The sequence below is a fragment of the Melospiza georgiana genome, chromosome Z, assembly GCF_028018845.1.
Source record: "Melospiza georgiana isolate bMelGeo1 chromosome Z, bMelGeo1.pri, whole genome shotgun sequence".
Taxonomy (NCBI): domain Eukaryota; kingdom Metazoa; phylum Chordata; class Aves; order Passeriformes; family Passerellidae; genus Melospiza; species Melospiza georgiana.
The window spans coordinates 8317090-8338085 of record NC_080465.1 but is presented as its reverse complement, the minus strand read 5'-3'; the positions used below and the strand labels follow the sequence as shown (position 1 = coordinate 8338085).

Sequence of the window (20996 nt, the reverse complement as noted above, 5' to 3'; positions counted from 1 at the left end):
GTATTTATGAAAACGTTTGGTGTATTCATAAAAACATTTATGTTGTCTTTCGCAGCAGTAGACAGATTAATTTCTGGGCTTTGTCCCTTCTATTTCTTTCCCTACATAACCTCACAACATCCTTCTAGTTCTCCTAAGTTGCCTTCCCCTTCCTCCAAAGGTAATATATTCTCTTTTTTACCCAGAATTCCAGCCAAAGCTCTCTGTTCAGCTAAGATAGCCTTCTTCCACATCAGCTTGTCTTTTGGCACATGAGAGCAGCTGAAGATTTTCTTCTTTAAAAACCTGGACTTCTTTGCCATTCAGGACTGCCTCCTAAGGGACTTTGACAACCAGGCCCTTTGACAGATCTTCCTAAATCTAAGATGGTAGTTATGCTGACCCCCTCCATTTTTTTCTCTGAGAATTGAAAATTCTATCATTTCATAATCACTGTACCCAAGATTGCCTCAGACCTCTAGTTCTTTTCTGTTCACAAACAACAGGTCCAACAGGTGCCTTCTCTTCACTGACTTGCTGTGTCAGAAAATAGTCTTACACATACTCCAGGAACTTCCTGGATTGTTTTCCCTCTCTGTTGTATTGTATTGACAGTAGGCATCTGGAAAGCTGAAGATCCCCTAGAGAGGAAGGGCAAGAAATTGTGAGACTGCTTATAGAATACTTGATCTGCCACTCCCTTCTGTTTGGTGGTCTATAACAGATTCCTACCAGGATATCTGCCTTGTTATCATTCTCTCCGATTCTTGCCCAGAAACACTCAACCCCATTGTCATAATCATTGAGCTTGAGACAACCAAAACTCTTCCTAACCTACATGGCTACCTCCGCACCTCTCCTTCCTCACTCATCCCTTTTGAAAACTTTACAGCCATCTATCACAGCACTCCAGCTGTGCAAGTTGTCCCAGCATGTTTCATTGATGGTGACTGTGTCACAGCATTCCCACTGCACAATGGCTTCCAGCTCCTCCAGCTTGCTGCCCACGCTGCCTACATTGTACCAGCTTAAGGTGTCATTAGCTGAAAGGAACATAAAAATTTTTCCAAGGTAGCAAGTCAGAAGGAAATTTTGATGTTAAGACATTCTTGGGATCAGTTCCCAAGTTTCATGTATTGGAAGGTATCTTTGTCTTGGAGCAGATGGTCTTTGTCACAGAGAATGGCCTGTGGTAAGGGAGAAAAGTGGTGCCATGTTCAAAGTTGGGAGAGCCTCCTCAAAAAGAAACAAGCACTAGGCCCAAGGAATGATTCCCCCACTAGCAGCATGCTCCTGGAAATCACCTGCAACCATCTGCAGCCTTCTTGCCTTCAAGATCTAGAGGGACTCTCACTCCTCAAAAGGAGTGTGAATGCCTATCATGAATGAGAATACCTACCTCATAAGAAGACTGGGTGTAAGTTATTGTATTTAAAATCTGTCATGTCTTACCTGAAGAGGAAACTTATGGAACTAAAGATATTTTTCTGTCCAGAAGGAAAAATATCCACTCTGTTTAGCCATATAATTAATGACCAGTGGACATTTAACGTGCCACATACTGTAAAAAAATAGTGCAGACTGTACATGTTGGTTTCAGTTTTTCTACCTGGACAGCAAGAAAGAATTGCTTAGAGAGAGTTGTTTCCACTCTCCTTTGCTTAATATACAGACAAACATGGAAAGTAGTGACCTAGTTTCAAAGAACAGTGTTATCTCAAATGCCTCCTGTCTCACCTATACAAGGAATGAATGCATCAGGATGAGAAGGCTCTTGGACAAGCCTACACAAAAGAAAGAGCTGTGTCATACATCTGAGTAATTGAACAAGCAGAGAAATCGGCAAAAAACCCTCATTACAAGTAAAGCAGTTCAGCTTCCCAGGGTAAGAAAATTATCTCCCCATAACAATTCAGATACCTTCAATTTTAGAAAGTCAAGATTTAGAAAGAATTGACTAGGTGCCTCAGCAAAGCTTACAAAGATGAGGAAGAATGAAATACACACTTTTACTTGATGGGGAATGCTAAAACTTGCTAGGTAGGCAGCAATAAAAAAAGCACAAGCATCTCTGCCAGGTGGTGATTTACTTTAATAAAACATGAATTTAAAAGAAAAATATTCAGGCACAAAACCTAACGTAATCAGAACGTAATCAGTCAGGGACAAAAAATGGTAGCTCACTGATCACATCCCCAGCTTCAGTCTCAATCGTATCATAAACCCATTTCCTATTGCAGCGACATTCTGGCCCACATTTGTTTGAGTTGCATTTGGGGCAAGGATAGAAGCAACCCAGGCAGTCCATTTCCAGGCAGTCACATAAATCTATGTCATTACAAAGCAGCCTGCCATGTTTGTCATACTTCCTTGTAAATCTGTGAACGAGAAGAAAAATTATTTTCAGACAATGCTTCAATGCATTCAGACACTAAATCAAACACATGTGGGAAACATCTGTACAACAAGTATTTAGTCTTTAGCAAACTCACAGCAAAATGAAATACCAGCATTATACCCTATTTGCAACAGCCATTGGTACTAAAAAATGAATGCATGCCATACTATATCAAAATTCCCTTAAAGTCATACGGAAAAATCTTGTTTTCCCAAGAAATCATTTTGAAAAATACAATGCTTTTATTAATTTTGTTTAGGTTCAGTGAACAGCCTACCAGCCATTTTTTAAAGTAAATCAGGTAATAAATTAGAGGTCTTACTTGGACTCATAAAAAAAATTTTGTTTCATCTGTGACATGCATGCTTTCTTTTTCTGCTGTCTAGTTTCAGGATTGAAGTCAGCTACCTGAGGTCCTGGATTTTGAAAGGCTAAGCATTTTAATTGTTTCTCGAGTTTTTGCTATAAATGAACAACAGAAAGTTTGTAATTAGTACAATTAGAAAACATATTCAAGTGTCCTCACTGACTTCTGAATTACATTAAAATTAATATTCCTGATAACTTATAAGATCATATTGATTGTTTAAAATGTTTGTCTGACTATTAATCAAGTATTCCTTTTACCGATTGTGCATCCTGACTGGGGATGGAACAATCATAACTCTGAATACATGACATACAACTCTGTATTCATAACTCTGAATACATGACTCTGGTACAGTGGCATGGAGTTTGCAAGATGCCATGTGAGAGACAGAATTATGTGTTTTGTTCTCATCTTCATCTAAAATGTAAAAACAAGTACTATGATTATAAGCATCTCAAATGGATTCACTCTTATTTTCACTGTTTCCTCAGATGCCTAGAAACTATCTATGTCCAAACAATCTGAGGGCAAGAAAAATGTCTGAAGGAGCAACTGGTACAGTAAGAAAACATTTGCACAAGTGAGAAGTATGAGAAAAAAAACCTCCAACACATAGACAAAAACAAAGAAGCTCAACTGAGCATGGTTTTCTGAGAAATAGGAGGATGCACTGTTTCTGCCAATTTTATGGAATTCATGTTTACAATTAGTTAAAACTGCTGAATACTTTTGGAAACTAAAATATTATCTCTGTGTATTACCATTCCACACAGTCCACATACATAGACAGATACTTCTAAAGTCACTGCAACATAAGCATCATGTCAAACAATTTCCCTTTGGACAACGACTGTAAGTTTTGACACTTATCATTCATTATGTAAAGGCGCAAAAATACATACAAATTTATATTTTTCTTCTGTTATGTAAATGGAGCTGCCTTGCCATCTCTTAGCTTCCCTGGAGGGTGTCATTCCCATCAGAGCTCACAGTGATTTTCCACAAACAATTGAGCACTTTCACTGTTTCTCAGGGGAAAGCAGTGGCCATTCAGCCCAATCTGCTGATACAGTAATTCAGGAATGTCCATGCACTTGAGTGCACTTTTTCCCAAGGTGGTGATGCTGTGCATCTTCAGCTGCATTCTCCTGAAAACATACAGGGCAATCTCATGTACCTTATTCAGACATGTCTGCTTTGGATTCTGGGGTAGATTTTTCAGCATCATCACCATTCGTGATCATAAATAATGCAATTTTAAGTTGCAAAAGATAAATAAGGAATGGTGATATTCCTTCCTCTAAGACTACTCTTCTGTTTCCCTACTTCCTTAGAATTGCTCTTAGGCCTTTAAATCACTGCATTACAAACTTGATGCATTTCACTGTTCTTGTTACTGATATTTCCCTCTTGACTCCAGCTCTTTGTTTTTGTAATGACGGAAAAAGCTGAAGGCAATTTTAAATATCTTGATAATAAAATAGTAGAAGTCATAATAATAATAATTATGGAGATAATAATGGATAATAAAATATGGAGAAGTCATACCACATTTTTGTGTCTTATTGAGTAGTCCTCAGCAGGAGACACATTTTTTTCTGCAGATGTTTCCTGGGAAGAATAGCTTTTCTTGCCATTTTCTTCCACGAGATCACTCATTTGACCACTCTTGTGAAATAAGCACATATTTGTTAAACATACACAACGGTATAAACAGACTTTTAATTTAACGCTTTAAGGTAAGCAGGTGATATCCACACAGGGCTTTTACATACTCCTAATCAGCAGCAAGAGCACAGCGGTGACAAGCTCGACTTTCAGACTGCCTTAGGCAGCACCACGAGCACGTGGAGGAGCCGCGCCACCGCACCCGCCCCAGCTCACTGCGCAGGCGCGGAGCTCCGCAGGCGTTCGAGCGGCGCAGTGCCCGCACCCGCCCGCAGGTGGCGCTGCCGCCCCAGCCGTGCGCCGCCCGCCCGCCCGCCCCGGCATTCCCTGCGGACCCGCGGCGCTGGGCCCGGAGAGCGCGGCCCAGGGAAGGAACGTCGGGTGCCTGGCTTCTCAGTCTCACTCCCCTGGGAGAGACTTTTTAAAAATAAAGTAGAATGTAGACGGTTTAGGTTTAATAGGAAAAAGGGCATCACTCACTCTGCTAGCAAGGTACCTACGGAGGTCTGTGGGCCCTGTGAGTCTGTCCTACAAATGCCGTCCATTGCCTGTCTGCCATCAGCATAGCTTCGGCATGGATATTAGCTACCTCTTCCCAACCTTGTGCGGATACTTAGTTAAATTTTTTTATGCACCACTGCTTCAGACTTTTAACCCACAACACAACCAGAAATAATTTAAGATTTCTGGAGTTCCTCCAACCCTTCCCCACATGCTACCCAATGTCCCTCATCACCACTGAAATGCAGCACAGGGGCCTTTGTCAGTTTACCCTGCACTTCAGGACTGTTGCCCCAACCCTGCCCCAGAGAAGATCTTCATTTCCCACTGCCGAAGGACCTTCACTTCTCCAAGATAAGCAGGAGTCAAAGCCTTAGGTTTCCTCTCTTGCAGCTGCTTCCTGCAGGGCAACAGTCATCGTGAGAAAAGGAACCACAAGGGAGTGACTTTTTATTACCTGGGGGCAATGTCTTTTAGAGAGGTGAAACAGCCTTCAGCCAGTTTCAGAGGGGGGTTCCTGTTCTCTTCAGTAACCTGAAGAATGACAGATGTGACACAGTTCACAATGGGAGGCTTGACAGCAACTGTTTTAGTTCTGGGACTTGAGTATCATTTTAGAGTTGAAAAAGGAATTCTATTAGCAGGCAATTAATATTTACTGGATGGGGGAGCCTGCTCTCCTACTGGACATTTGTTAGGAGTCCACAACTGAATAAAGAATGAAGGGCAGCACTTAAAAGAAGGCAAATATTGCTCAAGTTGGAGTCCTGGTAAGGATTTGCTTCCTACATTTCCTCTTGAGTCCAATACATCTAGCATTGTTAAAGCTCCTTATTAGTATGCATGATTGTCATCCATGCCTGTTTCTTCACAGTACACCAGGTTCAGGAGCAGAAAAGCCATCAGCAGCTACCAGTGTAAGCATGGAGAGCTTCCATACTCCTGTGGCAGTGTAAAAGTTTGACTGCTTTGACAACTAAGTCCCAACAGTTATCTAGAACCAAACACACAAAATCAGAGACCTCATTTTAAATACTAGCAGAAAAGAACACACGTCTTGTTCCACAGATGTGTTTCAAATGCCCTTGCAGCTCAGCAGAAATATCCTATGCAGAGAATGTAGCAGACTTCTGCCTCCACATACAAATATTTTAAGTACATAATGTTGAATTTAAATCTCCAGGAGAGATAACAAAAAATTAATAACTAAGTGAGCAGGACTGATTATCCTCCACTGTGTGTTCTGAGGATAGATGGAAATGAGGGAGACACAGACACCCACTATGAAGTCTGCAGAACCTAATTATACAAAGAAAAGTATTCTTGGTCCTGAAACAGATTTTTTTCTTCTACCAATTTTAGTTTGACTGTAGTGATAATCTGGGGGCAATGCACTGAACACTGTTCTTTTCCATAAAAATTTCAACTCTGAGGATAACCACCAATTGCACTCTTCCTCCACCAAAACCTGTGTTCTCCCATGCTTTTTCAATACAGCAAGTACTTTTCTGGAGAGGATCACCCATAGCTGAGCATCCCATTGTGGCTACAGTGTATGGCTAAGTACTGGCAATTTCAGCACAGAGCCTTGAAACAGTTGACCAGGCCAAAAACAGAGTAAGGGAGGAAGAAAATGAGAGGCTGTGTTATATTCAGAGTATTATCCGTGACACAGATGTTTCTGCTCAGAGAACAATTTCAGAAGTTGTCGGGATTTGGAAGGAATTACATTTGTTTATGATTGTTATAAAAGAAATATTTTCCTATATCTATTTTTTCAAGAATTTAATATTTCTGTTTATGCTCCCTGCACATTGCACAGGTACATGTTTCAGCTGGTGTGAAATGTGGTGACCAGCATCCCAGACACTTCAGGCTGTTTGGTGTCAGCAGCCTAAAGCTAGTGTCTCTGCAGGGGTTGCCAGAGTGAATTCACATTGTTTTCAAGTAGTATTTGTTTGTGCCATTAGAGAGGTTCTGGCTGAGATATGTGAGCATGTTCATCACCTTCACCAGGGCAAGAAGAGATGCTGCCCCTGTGCCTTTAATCCCCCTGTGCGCACGCAGATTAGACAGACCTACAGTCCCACATTCCTCACAGCCCTAATTCTGCAGAGATGTCTGTGAGCTCAGGAACCAGCAGTCGATTTTGTGGCACATTCAGGTACATACCTTGGAATTCTACGGGACATCTGATGCCAGCCAAATTAATAGGAATAAATTAATCTTTCTCAGATCAACTATGGACTGAACTGTAAAGCTGTGGGAAGACCACTTGGCATCTATTCTGTACCTTCTCTCACAGCTCTAAATGTGCATGTGTGTTCACGGGACAGCCTTAAAGCCAGGTAGGAAACACAGGCCAGATGAAGAAATAGAAATCATCCCTTGTAACTCAGCTGGTTTACCAGAACCCTGACAAACATGGTGACACTACAATGGCCTATCCTTTAACAGGGGTCTGGAGGAGCAAAACATCCCTCTCCAAGCAAAATAACACAAATCCTCATGAGTTCTCCCTCCCAAACCCAGACATTTTCTGCTGCATCTGGAAGTGAGGGCTCCTGTAGGTGAAGTTAAACAGTTAATTATAATATCATGTGCAATTTCTGGTTGTCATACAATAGGCAGAAGAGATCTGCCAGGTACTTACCTACCTTCTGAAAACCTGTGGTTCTGAAGAGTGTATGTTCAGTTCAGAGCAGACAGCAGGAGAGCAAGGAGGGTCTCCGTAATCTTAAAGTGTACTTCCCAAAGAAAGGAGGGGAATGGCACAGCCTGCATTTACTGTTGCACAATTCTTCTGATACTGGAAGTATGACATCAGCCCCAGAGAGACTGAAACAGAAGACAAATAATCAAAATAGTGCTCCCCAGAGAAGCAGCCTGAAGACAGTGCCAGGTAACTGTCTTAAAGGACCTCACACTTTCTGTCTCATTAATTATGGCTTTTACATAGTACTGAGCACAAAGAGTGGAAATAAAGAAATTGGATAAACTGGGATGAGAGTTCTAATTTCTAATCTGCTTCTGTGAACAACAAAGCAAATGTATTTACTAGAGTTTTTTTGGGTTTTTTTAAGGTAAGTAACGAAAAATACCTTGTAATTTTGCATTTTTTATTTTAAAAATATTTAAAAGTGATGAATTTTAGGATGGGGCTGTAGTAAAGAAATATTTTACCATTTTAGATACAATGTTCTTGATTTGATTCACTGTTTCCAGAAGTCAAAAATAAATATGCTCCCCAGTTCCTGAAGTGATGTGCAACCTCATGATTCAGCTTGCTGCCTTTCAAGTTTATTTGTTGCACTACTTCAGACAACTCAGCCTTCTCCTGATACCTTCAGATGCCAATTTTCAGCATGCTGTAATCACTAATGGCTTTCATTATTCTTCTCTGCAACACTGCTAAATCCTAAGCATTTGAAACTGTTGTCTTACAAATTCTCCTTTTGTGGCTTAGACAAATAGCCCAACGTGTCTTTTTATCTTAATCAGCTGTACCCACCCATTCTCTGAGGTAGTTTATAATCCAGATGGAGGCAAGTAGATTTTTTAATTTACCATATTTTTCTTTCCCTCCAAACATTTTTAAACCCAAAAGTTGATACATAATTCAAGTAGCAGACCTTAGCTAGGTGATGCAAATGCTGCTACACATGTATTCATGTGTAGCTACATGTATACATTTTGCTTCACAGAGTGGTTTGGGGGGCTTTTGTTGTGAAAAATAAACCAGAAATCACTCCAGGGAAAAAAAAGTATCACAGTATCCTGGGTACTGATATAAAAACAAACAAAAACCAAAAAACCTACAACCTGCTTTATTCTCATAGTTTTTCCAAGGTTCTTCTTTCTCCATATTCTACTTGATGAAGAAAACAGAATTTAACTCTATCAGTATAAAAATTGTAATTAAACCGTCTTATGCTTAATTACAAAGTGGATTTCCACTTTGAAAGAGATTTCCACTTTGTTAATTATACTTGTGTACGTGAATTTTTCTGAATTGCTTGTGCATGAGTTGTATTTGTTTATTATGGCATACGTGGTAACATGTAGCTTGCAATCTGCTCAGAAAAACTTCTACTGCGTGTGTGTCAGGCTATAAGGATGTAAACATAGGAAGATTAAAATCTCAGGTAACATCTAGAGAGATTGTTTTCAGAGGTGAAACTCCTGTGGGTTCCTCTAGGGACAAGTTTTCTCTGCCGTGAGCACGGGACTGTAAATACACCTGGGTAGATACAATACAGATGTTCCTACCTGGGCAGAGGGAGGTGCAGAGGAGCAGATGTCTTAAATTTCTCCTGAGCTTTTGGGTCAGACTGATTGCTCCTTGAGCCTCCCAACACACTCTGCCTGCCATGTGCTCAGTAGGACCTACAGCGAGACAAATGGGGCAGCTGAAAAAGAAAAAAAACCCATGTTTTTCAGTGTAATCAATTGATCTGTGATGCTCTTTCCTGTTACAAATATTTCTTCAGATCTCTATTATTTAATTGTTAAAATTTTGACAGAGTGCTGTTCCTCCCATTTTATAATTAAATCCCCCCCCCCCCTCCTCTCTTTACCCTCATTTTTTCCAAACAACCAAGTTTATCAGGTCTTTCTGCCTCTTCCTGCATGTTCTATTTGGCAAGTCATTGTAAGGATGGGGTGGGGTGGAAGGGGTGGAACAGACAGGGGGGAAGTACATCAATGTCCATGTGATAAATGAATATGATTCGTGCTAACAATTGCAACTATATTGATATTTTAGAAAATATTTGTTAAAAAGTAGTAGAGGAAAAGGATAAGTAATTAGTGTCACAAAACAGACGTTCTCAGATGTTCATGAGAGAATAGGATACCAGACGTAGTTTGAGATAAGTAAAATCCCAAAATGGAATGGGCCTCGGGATAATTAGAGAATCGGCCTTGAAATGGACAAAATTGAAATGATTCCAGGTATCTATGAAATAATAAGGCTTACTTTTGGAATATAATGCTGGCTTCTATAACACAAGACTTGGGGCGCATGTGTAACCTGTGGGGTTGTTCAGAGGACAGTGACAATGACGAGAAGCCTGGGTCAGAAGCGGCCACCAAAAAGCCAAAAGACCACGTTGCAACAACTGGAGCATGGGCTGTGCAGTATAGTGATGTAGATTTTAAGAATCGAAAATAGGAGGAGATTTACAGGAAAATACTGATGAACATGTGTATAAGTTGTGTTTTGACTCCCGTGCTTTTTGTACAGGAGGCAGGGTGAGAAAACCTCCCCTGTACCCTGACTGGTTTTGCATATACTTTATCCGAACCATTGCCAAATTTATTTTTATACCTGCTTGATTATATTTGATTGTATTTATTTTATATAAAATTGCTGCTCAATTAAAATTGCTGCTAAAATTCTAATTTTGTTGTTTATTAAATTAGACACATAGAACTTCATTCATAACATCTGGGAGATGATTCTAGTGGCCAAGATGCCCAGAAGAGAACATGCAAGAATTGTGTGAGGCACAAGGGGAGAGCAAACCAGCTCCCCTTTTCCAGAGGAAATGTCAGAAAGGAGTGGTTCGGGACTGGGCTGAATCCGCTTCCTTCCTTCCTTCCCACTGGGCTACTCTAGGAGCGGAGGTGAAAGAGCTGGGAATGAAGATGAGCCTGGGAAAAAAGAAAAGTAGGGGGATGGTTAATTTTTTGTTTTGTTTCTCATTATCAGAGGCTGTTTTAATGGGCAACAAATATTAGGCATCTATTTTAATAGCAAAAGAATCAAATTATTTTCCCCAAGTCAAGTCCATTTTGCCCTGTCCTGGTTCCACCTAGACAGTTAATTTTTGCAATAATTGCAGGGCGAGCATGTCCAGGATAGTGATGTTATGGGTGTTACTCTGTACCACCACATCATTGCCAGGGACAGGGGAACCATAGCAATGAGAACAAAAACATACAGACCTCCTTGCTAGCTCCAAAGAAGATCGTTTATTGTAAAGAATCAAGCCTTTCTATACTTGAAACTTAACCAAAACCTAACGAAAATAGGCCCTCATTTGCTGGCTGCGGCTGTGGTGGCGTCGTTCACGCATCGCTTTACCCAGCGAGCTCTCCTGACTCAGTGCCCGAGTTTCTCCATCAGCTCCCGGCCGTGCGCCAGGAGTGGCTCTTCCCAGAAAGCAGCACAGTCCAGGACACAGCTGTAGGACTTCAGTGTTAGTAGTTCAGTGTTGAAGGCAGGGGCAAGAATGAGGGAGAGGTCTTTTTTAAAGGTTCCTAAAAGGTGTATTCTACACAGGATCCAGCACCACAAGACACAGAACACAGCTGTGCAGGGATTTTTATACAGGGAAGGTCTCAGGGGAGGGTACAAATTTTTAGCCCATAGGGAAAGTGACAGGGAGGAGCATTAGGCGGGGTTCACGCCGCTCAGTGGGTTAACACAGGGGAGGGGAAGAGTTCAAACAGGCCAATGGAGTTTTGGGTATCAGGGGATTTCCAGAGCCGGGGGCAGGGCCCACCTCAGAAGGAGGAGGGGCAGAGAACATTCTACAACAAAGGGAAAATCTTAGGGTAAGATTGACAGCTAGGTGCGAGGGTGCAACTCAGACTAAGCCAACAATGCCAGGGGGAAAGAAACAAACCCTTGGGGATAAAAACACACCACAACACTCTCTGTTCACGTGGTGTCCGCATGTCTCCCAGACTGATCCCTGCCTCGCACAAGAGGTCACTATCAACCCACTCATCCTGATGCCTTGATAAGTTTGACCTAGAACAGAGGCTAGACAGAGTTAAAGAATAAAGTAGGCATTTACTAAAAGGCCTCGATGAATACACTTTGGGCAGTACAAGAGCCTGGCCAGGGTTACAGCCAAGATGGACCAAAAATAGTCACAAAGTAGATGACCAGTCACGAGGTCTCACAGATTTATAAGTTTTGGTCCATCTGCATAATGGAGCTAATTGTCCAGTTATAGCCCCAGGTTATGAAGTTACATCCTCCTTGTTTGTCTCTTTTCAATTAACCATTGTTTATACTTTTTGGGCTAGGAGCTTGTACCCGTTGTCCCTAGTCTCAAGGAAAAGGATTGTTCTGTCTGTCTACTGTATGAAGAGAATCCATGCCAACACTTAACACGAAGCTCAGAGCTACACAGTAAAGCACCACAGAATCTGAAAAATACGAAAGCTAAAACTTAAGGCATCATTTCCTCCCCTTAGAGGCTCGACAAGCCCTTCACCTTTACCCACAGCTGAACCCTTCCCAGAGTGCGTTCTGGTGAACAAAAGTCAACAGAACAGGATTTACCAAAGGTGAAAAAGGTCTTTATTCCATAAGGCTTTTCTTATTCCCCACAGGGAAGGGGGTCTTTTCTGAAGAGGTCCCTTTCAGGGCCAATGGAAGGACAGGTCAGGTATTGTTTCTATGTGAATCTTGCTTCTTTCTTGTACTGTCAGTCATTAGTATTGTTCCTGTTACTGTTTTTTTCATATCTCATTGCTGTTTGCAGTCAGTTGTTCATATCTCAACCTGTAATACTTGCCTCTTGTGCCTCCGCTCCTCTCCATCAAGTTGCAGAGGGAGGAGGAAGGAGGGAGTGAACAGGCAGCACATGGGTTGGAGTCTCAGTGGGAGCACTAAACTGGGGAGTGCTATTCCTTAACTACAACATGATCCTGATGATAGGCAGTAAGTGATCTCCCTGTCTTTCTCTCAACGCTTTTTCCCCTCATATTCTTCCTGCATCACAATGGGTATCCCACCGCCAGCCAAGGTCAGCCTCTCCCTCTGCCTGCTCAGGTCCTTGTCTCATCCCATCACAAAGAAGGACAGAGAGTGACCCCCCCAAAGACCAGAGCTCACAGCCCCTCTGACCCAGGGAAGGTTTCCACAACTTAAAAACCATAGCAGCAACAGTGGTTTTATTGAAGTAAGATATTGTGAAAGTGAAACTTATCAAATGGTTGTTTAACAATAGGTTAATTCTGTTATTTACTGGGCAGAAGATATAGTAATGACTCAAAGTTACCAATTCACAGTCTTAGTGCGCTATGGTACAAGGTTATGCATGATGTTGCTCACTTACCAATTGCCTTGGATTGAAAGACTGGTGTCTGATAGGGAAGGCAGGAGCCTCCCTTGGAATGGAGAATGTAAACCCCGTCCCTCCAAATTATTATAATTTCAAAATTAGGAGGCCCTCGGGCGAAGATATGAGGATAGGGATAACAGTTCTTTACTGGTGTGTATAACAAGGCCAACAGAAGAGAGCAGGCAGAGAGCTGAGAGAAGGTTCAGGTAGGCTGTCATATTTATGGGATAAAGGAGTTGGCTCACAGTCAAATACAAGCGATGGAAAAGGTGAAGATAAGATTCCTTGTGCCCCCTTTATTCCCTGACAAATGAGTCTGCTGTTCCTGTGTTAATCACATATATCCAGTTTCCAAGTTTGTGGCATCAATGCTCACCATGCCACCCTTTTCCTGCATGGGCTACCAGAGAACAAATTTGAAGTAGAGAAGTTTTAACCTGATCGTGGTCTAGACCTTTGCTTCCTTTGGTGTCTGAACCAAAGTGCCATTGGTTTGGCCAAGAGGCTGTGTCCAGCTGGCTGTGGAGGAGCCCCTGCACCTCTGAGCCAGGGGATGCAGAGATGACATCTCTTTTTATCTTTTGTGAGTCACTGCACAGCAGGAGTGTGGCAAGGCCACATGAACTCAGTTCATTTTTTTCCGCATTTTGGCCCACATTCCCTTTCACTACCCTATACTCACTCTTCTGGGACTTCCAGCAACCCTGAAAGAAGCCGCAGGCTGCTGCACCCATCTCATCAACGTGCCATCAGTGCAGACAGATGGCGTGGGGTTTGTGCCAGGCCCCACAACCAGCTGCCTTCTCCTCACTTGCCTGGGAGGTTCTTGAGGTGCCAGGAGGGAAAGGGGGCACAGCCACCAGTGGGGAAGCGAGATAACTGTGCCAGGAGGTGCAGAGGAGAAGTTGGCTGGTGCTCTTGAACCTTGGCAGCTCTGAAGTCTCCCTCTCCACTGGGCTTGGTGTGCATTCTTGCCAGCTCACGACTCTGCTGCCCTGTCACACATACATACAGTATGGGCAGCATAAGTGTAGCTTTGTGACTTCCTCGCTCTCAAGACAAAGGGCAGGACTTAAAGCAAAAAGCTGATCTTTTCACATCATATCTACTTTTTTCCCCCCACTCAGGGCCTACTGAATGCATCCTATCTATCAAAGACACACAGCTATTTTTACTGGAAATTGCCCCATACATGCACACCTTCACAACTACAGGCCCCATGACACCTTCACAGTCTGCATAAGTAGTATTAAAGCTCATTTTCTGATGTCCTCATATTCATTTCCAATGAAATTTTTCACCCCAGTTCTCTCCTCAATAAAGCAGCTTTCCCAACTTTTCCTGGATTCGTCCCATGCACCTCTTCTTCCCCTGATGTATTTCCCAGTTGTCACTGCAAACCTCTGCACTCAGCTTGTACTCAACAGCAGCAAGAGCTGCCACTGATACATGCCACCAAGTGCAAATGTGTGGATTCTGGAAGTGTTTCAGATCTGCTCCTACTCAGGCAGCTTGCCTAGCAATCACCTTCACCATTCTGCCTCTTCCATGAAAACTGTGCTGAAATTCTGAAATATATAGATTGTCACTGGGAGGCAGACTTAAGTCAGCAGCCATTATTTGAAAATATCTTATTTTAAATTCTTCTAGTAATCTTTACACATTGGTGGTTCAAATTAAAAGTTCTGTTCAGTAGGATGAAGAAAAAAGTGACAAAAGCATGGAAGACTGGTTAGAAAGGCAGTGTGGTTGCTCATGGTTGGAGAGAAATGGTTTGAACCTGCTGGGCATAGAGTGAAGTTATGGGATGTTTCTTGAGCTTTGCTTAACCCACATCATGAGACATACAGTGACAGTGATTAACTACTGGAAATCACAGAAAATGCTGAAGCAAAACAGCTTCAGTACTGACACAGGTTCCCCAGGAAGGCTGTGGACATCCCATCCCTGCAGGTGTTCAAGGCCAGGCTGGACAGTGCTTTGAAGAACCCAGTCTGGTGGAAGGTGTCCCATGCCATGACAGGGGGATTGGACCTACATCATCTTTAAGGTCCCTTGCAAAACATCCTAAAAAGTCTATGATAAAACCCCCGTAATTCACCACAGCCTTGACAGCTTCCCCTGCTCTCTCAGTCAAATTGAAGACTTGCAAGAATACATGCAATTTTCTTTGGTATTACTCGTAACTAGATCAAATGCTAAGAGGTCAGTTGTTTCCAGCACAAACTTGTATCATCCATATGGGTAATTTCCATACAGTAAAGGGCTTCTCATGCACTCTCAAAATTGTTTGAATTTTTCTTTGCAGCCATAGAAAGCAGAGGAAATTCAGTACAGTCATCATGGCAACATTTTTCCTAAATGTATTTAGAGGGCATCAGTGAAAAATCCTTTGTATTAACATGTCTGGAGTTTACTCTTGTCTTTTCATAGATCAGTATTCTGATTTATTTTGTCTCCTGCATTCCCATGTAACAGTGTTTCCTGATCCATAACATGTTAACTAATCACCGGTACTGTAATTTTGTCCAATACTGTTACCCTAAAAATAAATTGTTTGCATGGACTGAGGATCCCATGCTTTTTTTTAAGCACAAGTTGATATGGTTTGATAATTCTAATAGGCTGAATTCTGCCTGCTACCTCCAAAATGCTGTGTAATCAAGGTGACTAACCTTGTATCTACAGCAAAGCATTTGGAGTCTGTGATTCTGATGGGTCCCTTCTAACTCAGCGTATTCAGTGATTCTGTGATCAGCGAGCACCTCAGTGCAGTTAGAACAGTGATGTTCCAGAAGAGTTAGTTTAGACTAGACTTTGCACACTGGTGCCATGGACAAAATGACCCTCAAATGTCACACACATCATCTCCAAGATAAATTTTAGCCAAAGATAATGCAGTTCATACACTCCAAGACCATTCTGGGGGCTGAAGCATGCTAAATGGAGATAACTAGCAGGGTCTCTTCAGAAGCATCTCCTAATCAAACACAAATGTAGACACCTTAAGTGCAGATCTGCTGAGAAAAAACAAAGTTTGAATGACAAGGCATTAATTTCTTAATTAAAATTACAATTTGAGGATTCTGTACTCCTTTCCTCCATACAGGTCTGAAGTAATTATGAAGCTTATGTTTCACAGAACTATTCTAAACTATTGTCCTCTTTGCAATTCAAGAGCATAGAAGTGGAGACAGACAGGTTATAGACCACTGTACAAATGAAACAAAACAGAATATAAACTTTTTCCGTTTCCTTATGCTATTTTGCCACAAATATGCAGCATACCTTTTATTTGAAAATTCAGAAGAAAACCCCCAAAGTATTCAAGACTCTATCTATATGTTAGATTATTAGCAATGCATCCCTAAGACCTCATTCAGGGGGAAATTATTTTAGATATAAGATTCAAATATGTTTATATCCTCTTTTACTAAATCCTTTATTTCTTTGTGGATCATTTTATCCAGACTTCACAGTGGAAAGACAACCACAGCACTCATAAAAATGTGCTTTATGTTTAATTGAAGCATATAATGAATACCAATATGATAGTGAATCACATATAATATACTGGAAATTGTTTTCCAAGTCAATCATCTATGTTCTTCTCTAACCAGTTGGCAATTTTGATTAGCAGTTTTCTCCTTTCAATATTTTCAAGTTTTGCAGATTCCAGTAGCATAGTAATAGTCTCTCTCTCATCCTCTTCCAAAGTAGCATTATAAAAAACCTGCAACTGAAGAAATAAATACGGGCTTAGTTCACACACAGCTTCACTTGCAGCAAGCAACTGTGTGCCTGACAGACGCTTTGGACAGAGCTGCACAGAAAAGGGGCAGATGACAGAGACTGAAGAGGGGCTGGGGCAAGGTCACTGATTTACACTAACGGAGGAAAGCTCCTTACATATCAAGAATGTGCCCTTTTGCTGTTCCTCTAAAAATCCTTTCAAATGCAGCCAACTTCACTGGTACTGGTGGTACCACACTGTCTAGGACTAGTTGGGTAGAAGAATCCTCTTGTGCTGCCTGTTCTACAATCACAGAACAAGAAATCTTTCTCATCAGTCTAATAGGCAAAAGACAAGAGAGGAGTGAAGAATAGTAAGTAAATATTTGGGGTAAGCAGTGATTGAACAGTATGAGGAATTAAACAGATGTCAGTATGACAACCTAACAGACCAGCTGCCCAAATGCTGGTACATTTTCAGTAGGTATCACGGCAGAGGCTGTCTCTACAGACAGATTTCATAGAGGAAAATGAGACAGTTTTGATAGAATTTGTGGAGATTCTGCTTGAAACATGAAGGTTTGGAAGACATCAACATTATGGTCAATGATTCCTTTTAAGAACCAAAACTTGTATTTACAAACTGGCCATGAAGTTGAGACTAAATGCTTCTCTGGTTTACCTCTTGGATCTGTACATCTGTTTTGACAAATCTTCCCATGGCTTTTAGTACATCATGCAATAATTCATGCCCATATCTGTAAAATTGAGATAAAGATCCTTTAAATGGCACATTAGCAAATATACTAAATTACATCTCATTTGAAAATACTCACACCATTTAGTGATTATTTACTATGCTGCAAGTATCAACTAAGTATGCAAACTGAAGTTTGCAACTATGGACTCTTTTCCCTCTTTTGAAGAACTACCATTAATATTCAATTTAGACATTTGAGCTGCACAAAATTCAATAATTACCCTTCGTTTTCATGTCCTAGAAAGATCTGGTGTTTGTACTTTGGTAAAGTGAATTCTTTGCATGAAACAGATAATGTCTCTGAGGCCATACAGCCAAACTGAGCTAAAACGAGTAACCGGTAACATGTCTAACGAGCTGATGTTCCTGTTGCTATCTTGAGGGTAGCATACAAAAAAACACTTGCACTATTCTTTTTGTTTGAAAATAAGGGGACAATTTTCCAGCAAATTTCTCATAAATTTGGAACACAGAAAAGCTCTGTAAAGGAACAAGTTGATATGACTCAAGTCTGCTACAACTTGCCTTTTCTAGTGTTAATAATAATTTACATATGAGGATTTTACTTCAGCATTTTATACCCACAATTTACAGCATTTACACCCTCTTGTAAAATCCTAGCAGATATACCCACTTCTAGAGTCAGGATTCCCAGGAGTACTTAAAAGTACAGAAACAGTCATTAACAGAATAATTTTTAAAGTCTTCTATGTTTGATGAGCTATTCTTTGGCATTAAACCCTGATCAGAATTGAATCCTCTGAAAACTCTGCTCTGCATACTCAGTTGAATCAACCATTACAAATAGCCATCCCTGGAAGGAAAATCTGCACCTGAATTTCATAGCTCAAACATAAAAGAGAGGAAGAAGCCAAAGAGCCACAGAAATTAAAGGAAACCAAAACTTGTTCCTTACCCTTGACTTAAAAGTGGCCAATTTTCCGTAACAAATTCCCAGGCTATATGGTGCCCAATATCCTTAGTCACTACATGTGAGATGATGACTGAAGTATAATTGGAAGAAAATAATGTGTCACTGAGTCCATATTGCAAGTACCTGTTAGAAAAGCAGGAAAGAAGTGAACCTTTCACTTGTGTTTTAAAATGGAAATATACAGTATTGCAATCTGGAAATGAAATCCAGTTCACAAAACATCCTATCTCAAATAATATCAGCATGTGGAAGGTTATACCAAAGTTGGTGTCACTCTGGGCTCAGGTATATTCAGCTCAGGTATATTCAGCTCAGGTTCTGTCCTTAACATTTGTTCTTGCACATAGACTCTTCACTTAGTAAAGTGAGGGTGTAGAATATCAAATGGACATAGATGTGTTTCTTATCTTGGCACCAGAAAGACAAGTGCTCCTACCAGTTGGAAAGGCAGACTGCTCTTCACCTTCAGGCAATTCACCTCATTGTGACTCAGATGGAGGCATATAGAGTATGCCAGTGAGACACTTTTACACAAAAACAACCTGTTTATAGGTTCCCCTACAGCAAGACTCAATTAAAATATTTTTATGAGGACTAAGGCAGGATTTCAGAAGTGTCTTCTAATGATGTCAGTGGCAGTGAATGCCTGAACATCTTGAAAAGTAATTATTCTCTGTCTTGCATGCTCCTACTTCCAAATGAACCCTTTTATAGTTATTTTCTCATAGTGTGTTGCAGGCAGCTGCTTTATGGGTAGAGCTGGGTTTCTCCCCTTTTGCAGGCCCTATGTTTAACATAATGGACATAATTGTGAGGGCCAGGGAAAGCACATCTTAACATTCTTCACCCCAAAACACTCCCTAGGTGGCATTTCAAAAAACAGATTGGTTTGTCAGCTACTGGAGTACATGGAGGAAGAAGCTCATAACAACTTCCTGATTTATCAGGGAATGGTGCTAGCCTGTTCCAAGAAAAAGGCAATAGGATCATGGGTCAAGGGGGAAATTAGTATAGGTGGTTGGGCATCTCTTTGCAACATTTCTTATCTTATTCTCTTATTCATATTTCTTATCTTATTCTCTTATTATCTTAGTCATATTTTTCTGTCTTCCCAAATGACCACCACACTGGAAGGACTGAAGCATTACTTCTACACCTTTAGACCTATGGAGTTTATGTGAATGTTTCTTTATGATGATAATTCTTTAGACCATCACTGCCAAAATTCCACCCCTTAACAAATGCTTTAGCTACTACAAGTATGACTGATTAGAGAATTCAACATCATTTTACTGACAAAGATAAAATGCCAGTAAAAGAAAATAAACACAGCATTCCAAACTAGGTTCTGGAAACTTCTGGACAAGATTCTTCGATATATGTCCTAACTTTTTGGTCGGCCCACATGGAGTCAGGACTCAAGACCTGATGGTTGTATTTGCAGAAGGATTGTTTATTGCTGTTTGTCCCATTTTTCATACTTGCTCCCTAACAAAACTCTTTAAAATGTTACCAGTGGTTGACAAGACACATGCCTCTGTGGCAAGCAAACCTCTACCAGCTTTGCACAGTAAAGTATTTTTGTTCTTGTTATTTACTTGTACATACACAAAGATATACTTTGATCAAGGTTACCTGTAAAGTAACCATGGCTCTTTGGCACAGCTCATGGCATGGAGCAGGATATCTTCATCTTCTTCAACGGAGTCGGTATGGTTGTACATCTCCCATGCAAAATTCCATTCTTTATCACTTCCCACTGCAATACCATAGCAGCAGACTGTTCTTCTAATTAGAAAGGGGATTCTGCAAGGTAAAATATTTAAAGGTACTCTACTGTTGTAGGGACAAATCCTTTTGTAAATGCGTAACTGAAACCAAATGTTTATTTACAGTTGAAAGATACACAGCAATGCAAATATAAAATATCAGTGTAAATAAAGATAGGAAATCTGTTTGCTTTATTTATGATTTAAACATTTTAAAAGCATGCAGTTTAAAGGAAACAAAAAACTCCAATATTTTTAGAGCAAATGGACCAGAGTATTTTGTGTACATACAGGGTCAATGCCACTGTTCCCCATCACAGCCTAGGAAATGGATCACACCATTAAAGAGTGCACTAATGCATATATGCATCATCCCAGACAAGCCTTTTCTAAGTTCCTTCAGTGAATGCACCCAGTAGGAAAAGCCATTTGCAGCACAGAAGGAATCAGAAGGGACATTTTTCCATGCAACGGGCAGCCTCCTATTACTCCCTCCCCAGGGAAGAGTCCTCAACAGGGCAATGAATTTCATAACAGAAACTAAATGTAAATATTACTAGTGTAATGCTCCATATGCAAAGGCCAAACAGGAAATTTTTTCTGTAGCAATGATGTGTCCCTAATATTAAGACATTGTAAACACTTTTCAGTGAAAGCAGTGTTCTACTATGCAGGCTATCTGAAAACAGTTTCAGCTAATGGTATTTTGGACTAATGCCCCTACAGAAGAATGGGTCCCATTGCTATAAGCAAAACATTTGACTTCCCTATGTCATTTGGTTAGTCTGCTTATTATTACAT

At 40.9% G+C, this 20996-nt stretch overlaps 2 protein-coding genes across 3 annotated transcripts in view; both read right to left on the bottom strand.

Annotated features, from left to right (window-relative positions):
• Positions 1 to 2134: 2134 nt before the first annotated feature.
• Positions 2135 to 4406, bottom strand: ARL14EPL (ADP ribosylation factor like GTPase 14 effector protein like). Its single transcript, XM_058044498.1, has 3 exons — positions 4296 to 4406; positions 2700 to 2839; positions 2135 to 2357 (listed from the first exon to the last, which is right to left on the bottom strand). The coding sequence occupies exons 1-3, from the start codon at positions 4404 to 4406 to the stop codon at positions 2135 to 2137; spliced, it is 474 nt and encodes a 157-aa protein (XP_057900481.1).
• A 12186-nt stretch (positions 4407 to 16592) lies between these two features.
• The window catches only part of LVRN (laeverin), a 33889-nt gene continuing 29485 nt past the window's right edge, over positions 16593 to 20996 (bottom strand). The window contains exons 17-20 of one of the 2 annotated variants that reach the window (XM_058044100.1): positions 20062 to 20232; positions 18409 to 18549; positions 17415 to 17490; positions 16593 to 16739 (exon numbers count right to left, since the gene is read on the bottom strand). In XM_058044100.1, coding sequence (XP_057900083.1) covers positions 16593 to 16739; positions 17415 to 17490; positions 18409 to 18549; positions 20062 to 20232 — 535 coding nt within the window. Of the gene's footprint in view, positions 16740 to 16951; positions 17059 to 17401; positions 17491 to 18408; positions 18550 to 20061; positions 20233 to 20996 lie in introns of those variants that run through there. The other variant, XM_058044101.1, reaches the window with a different exon arrangement.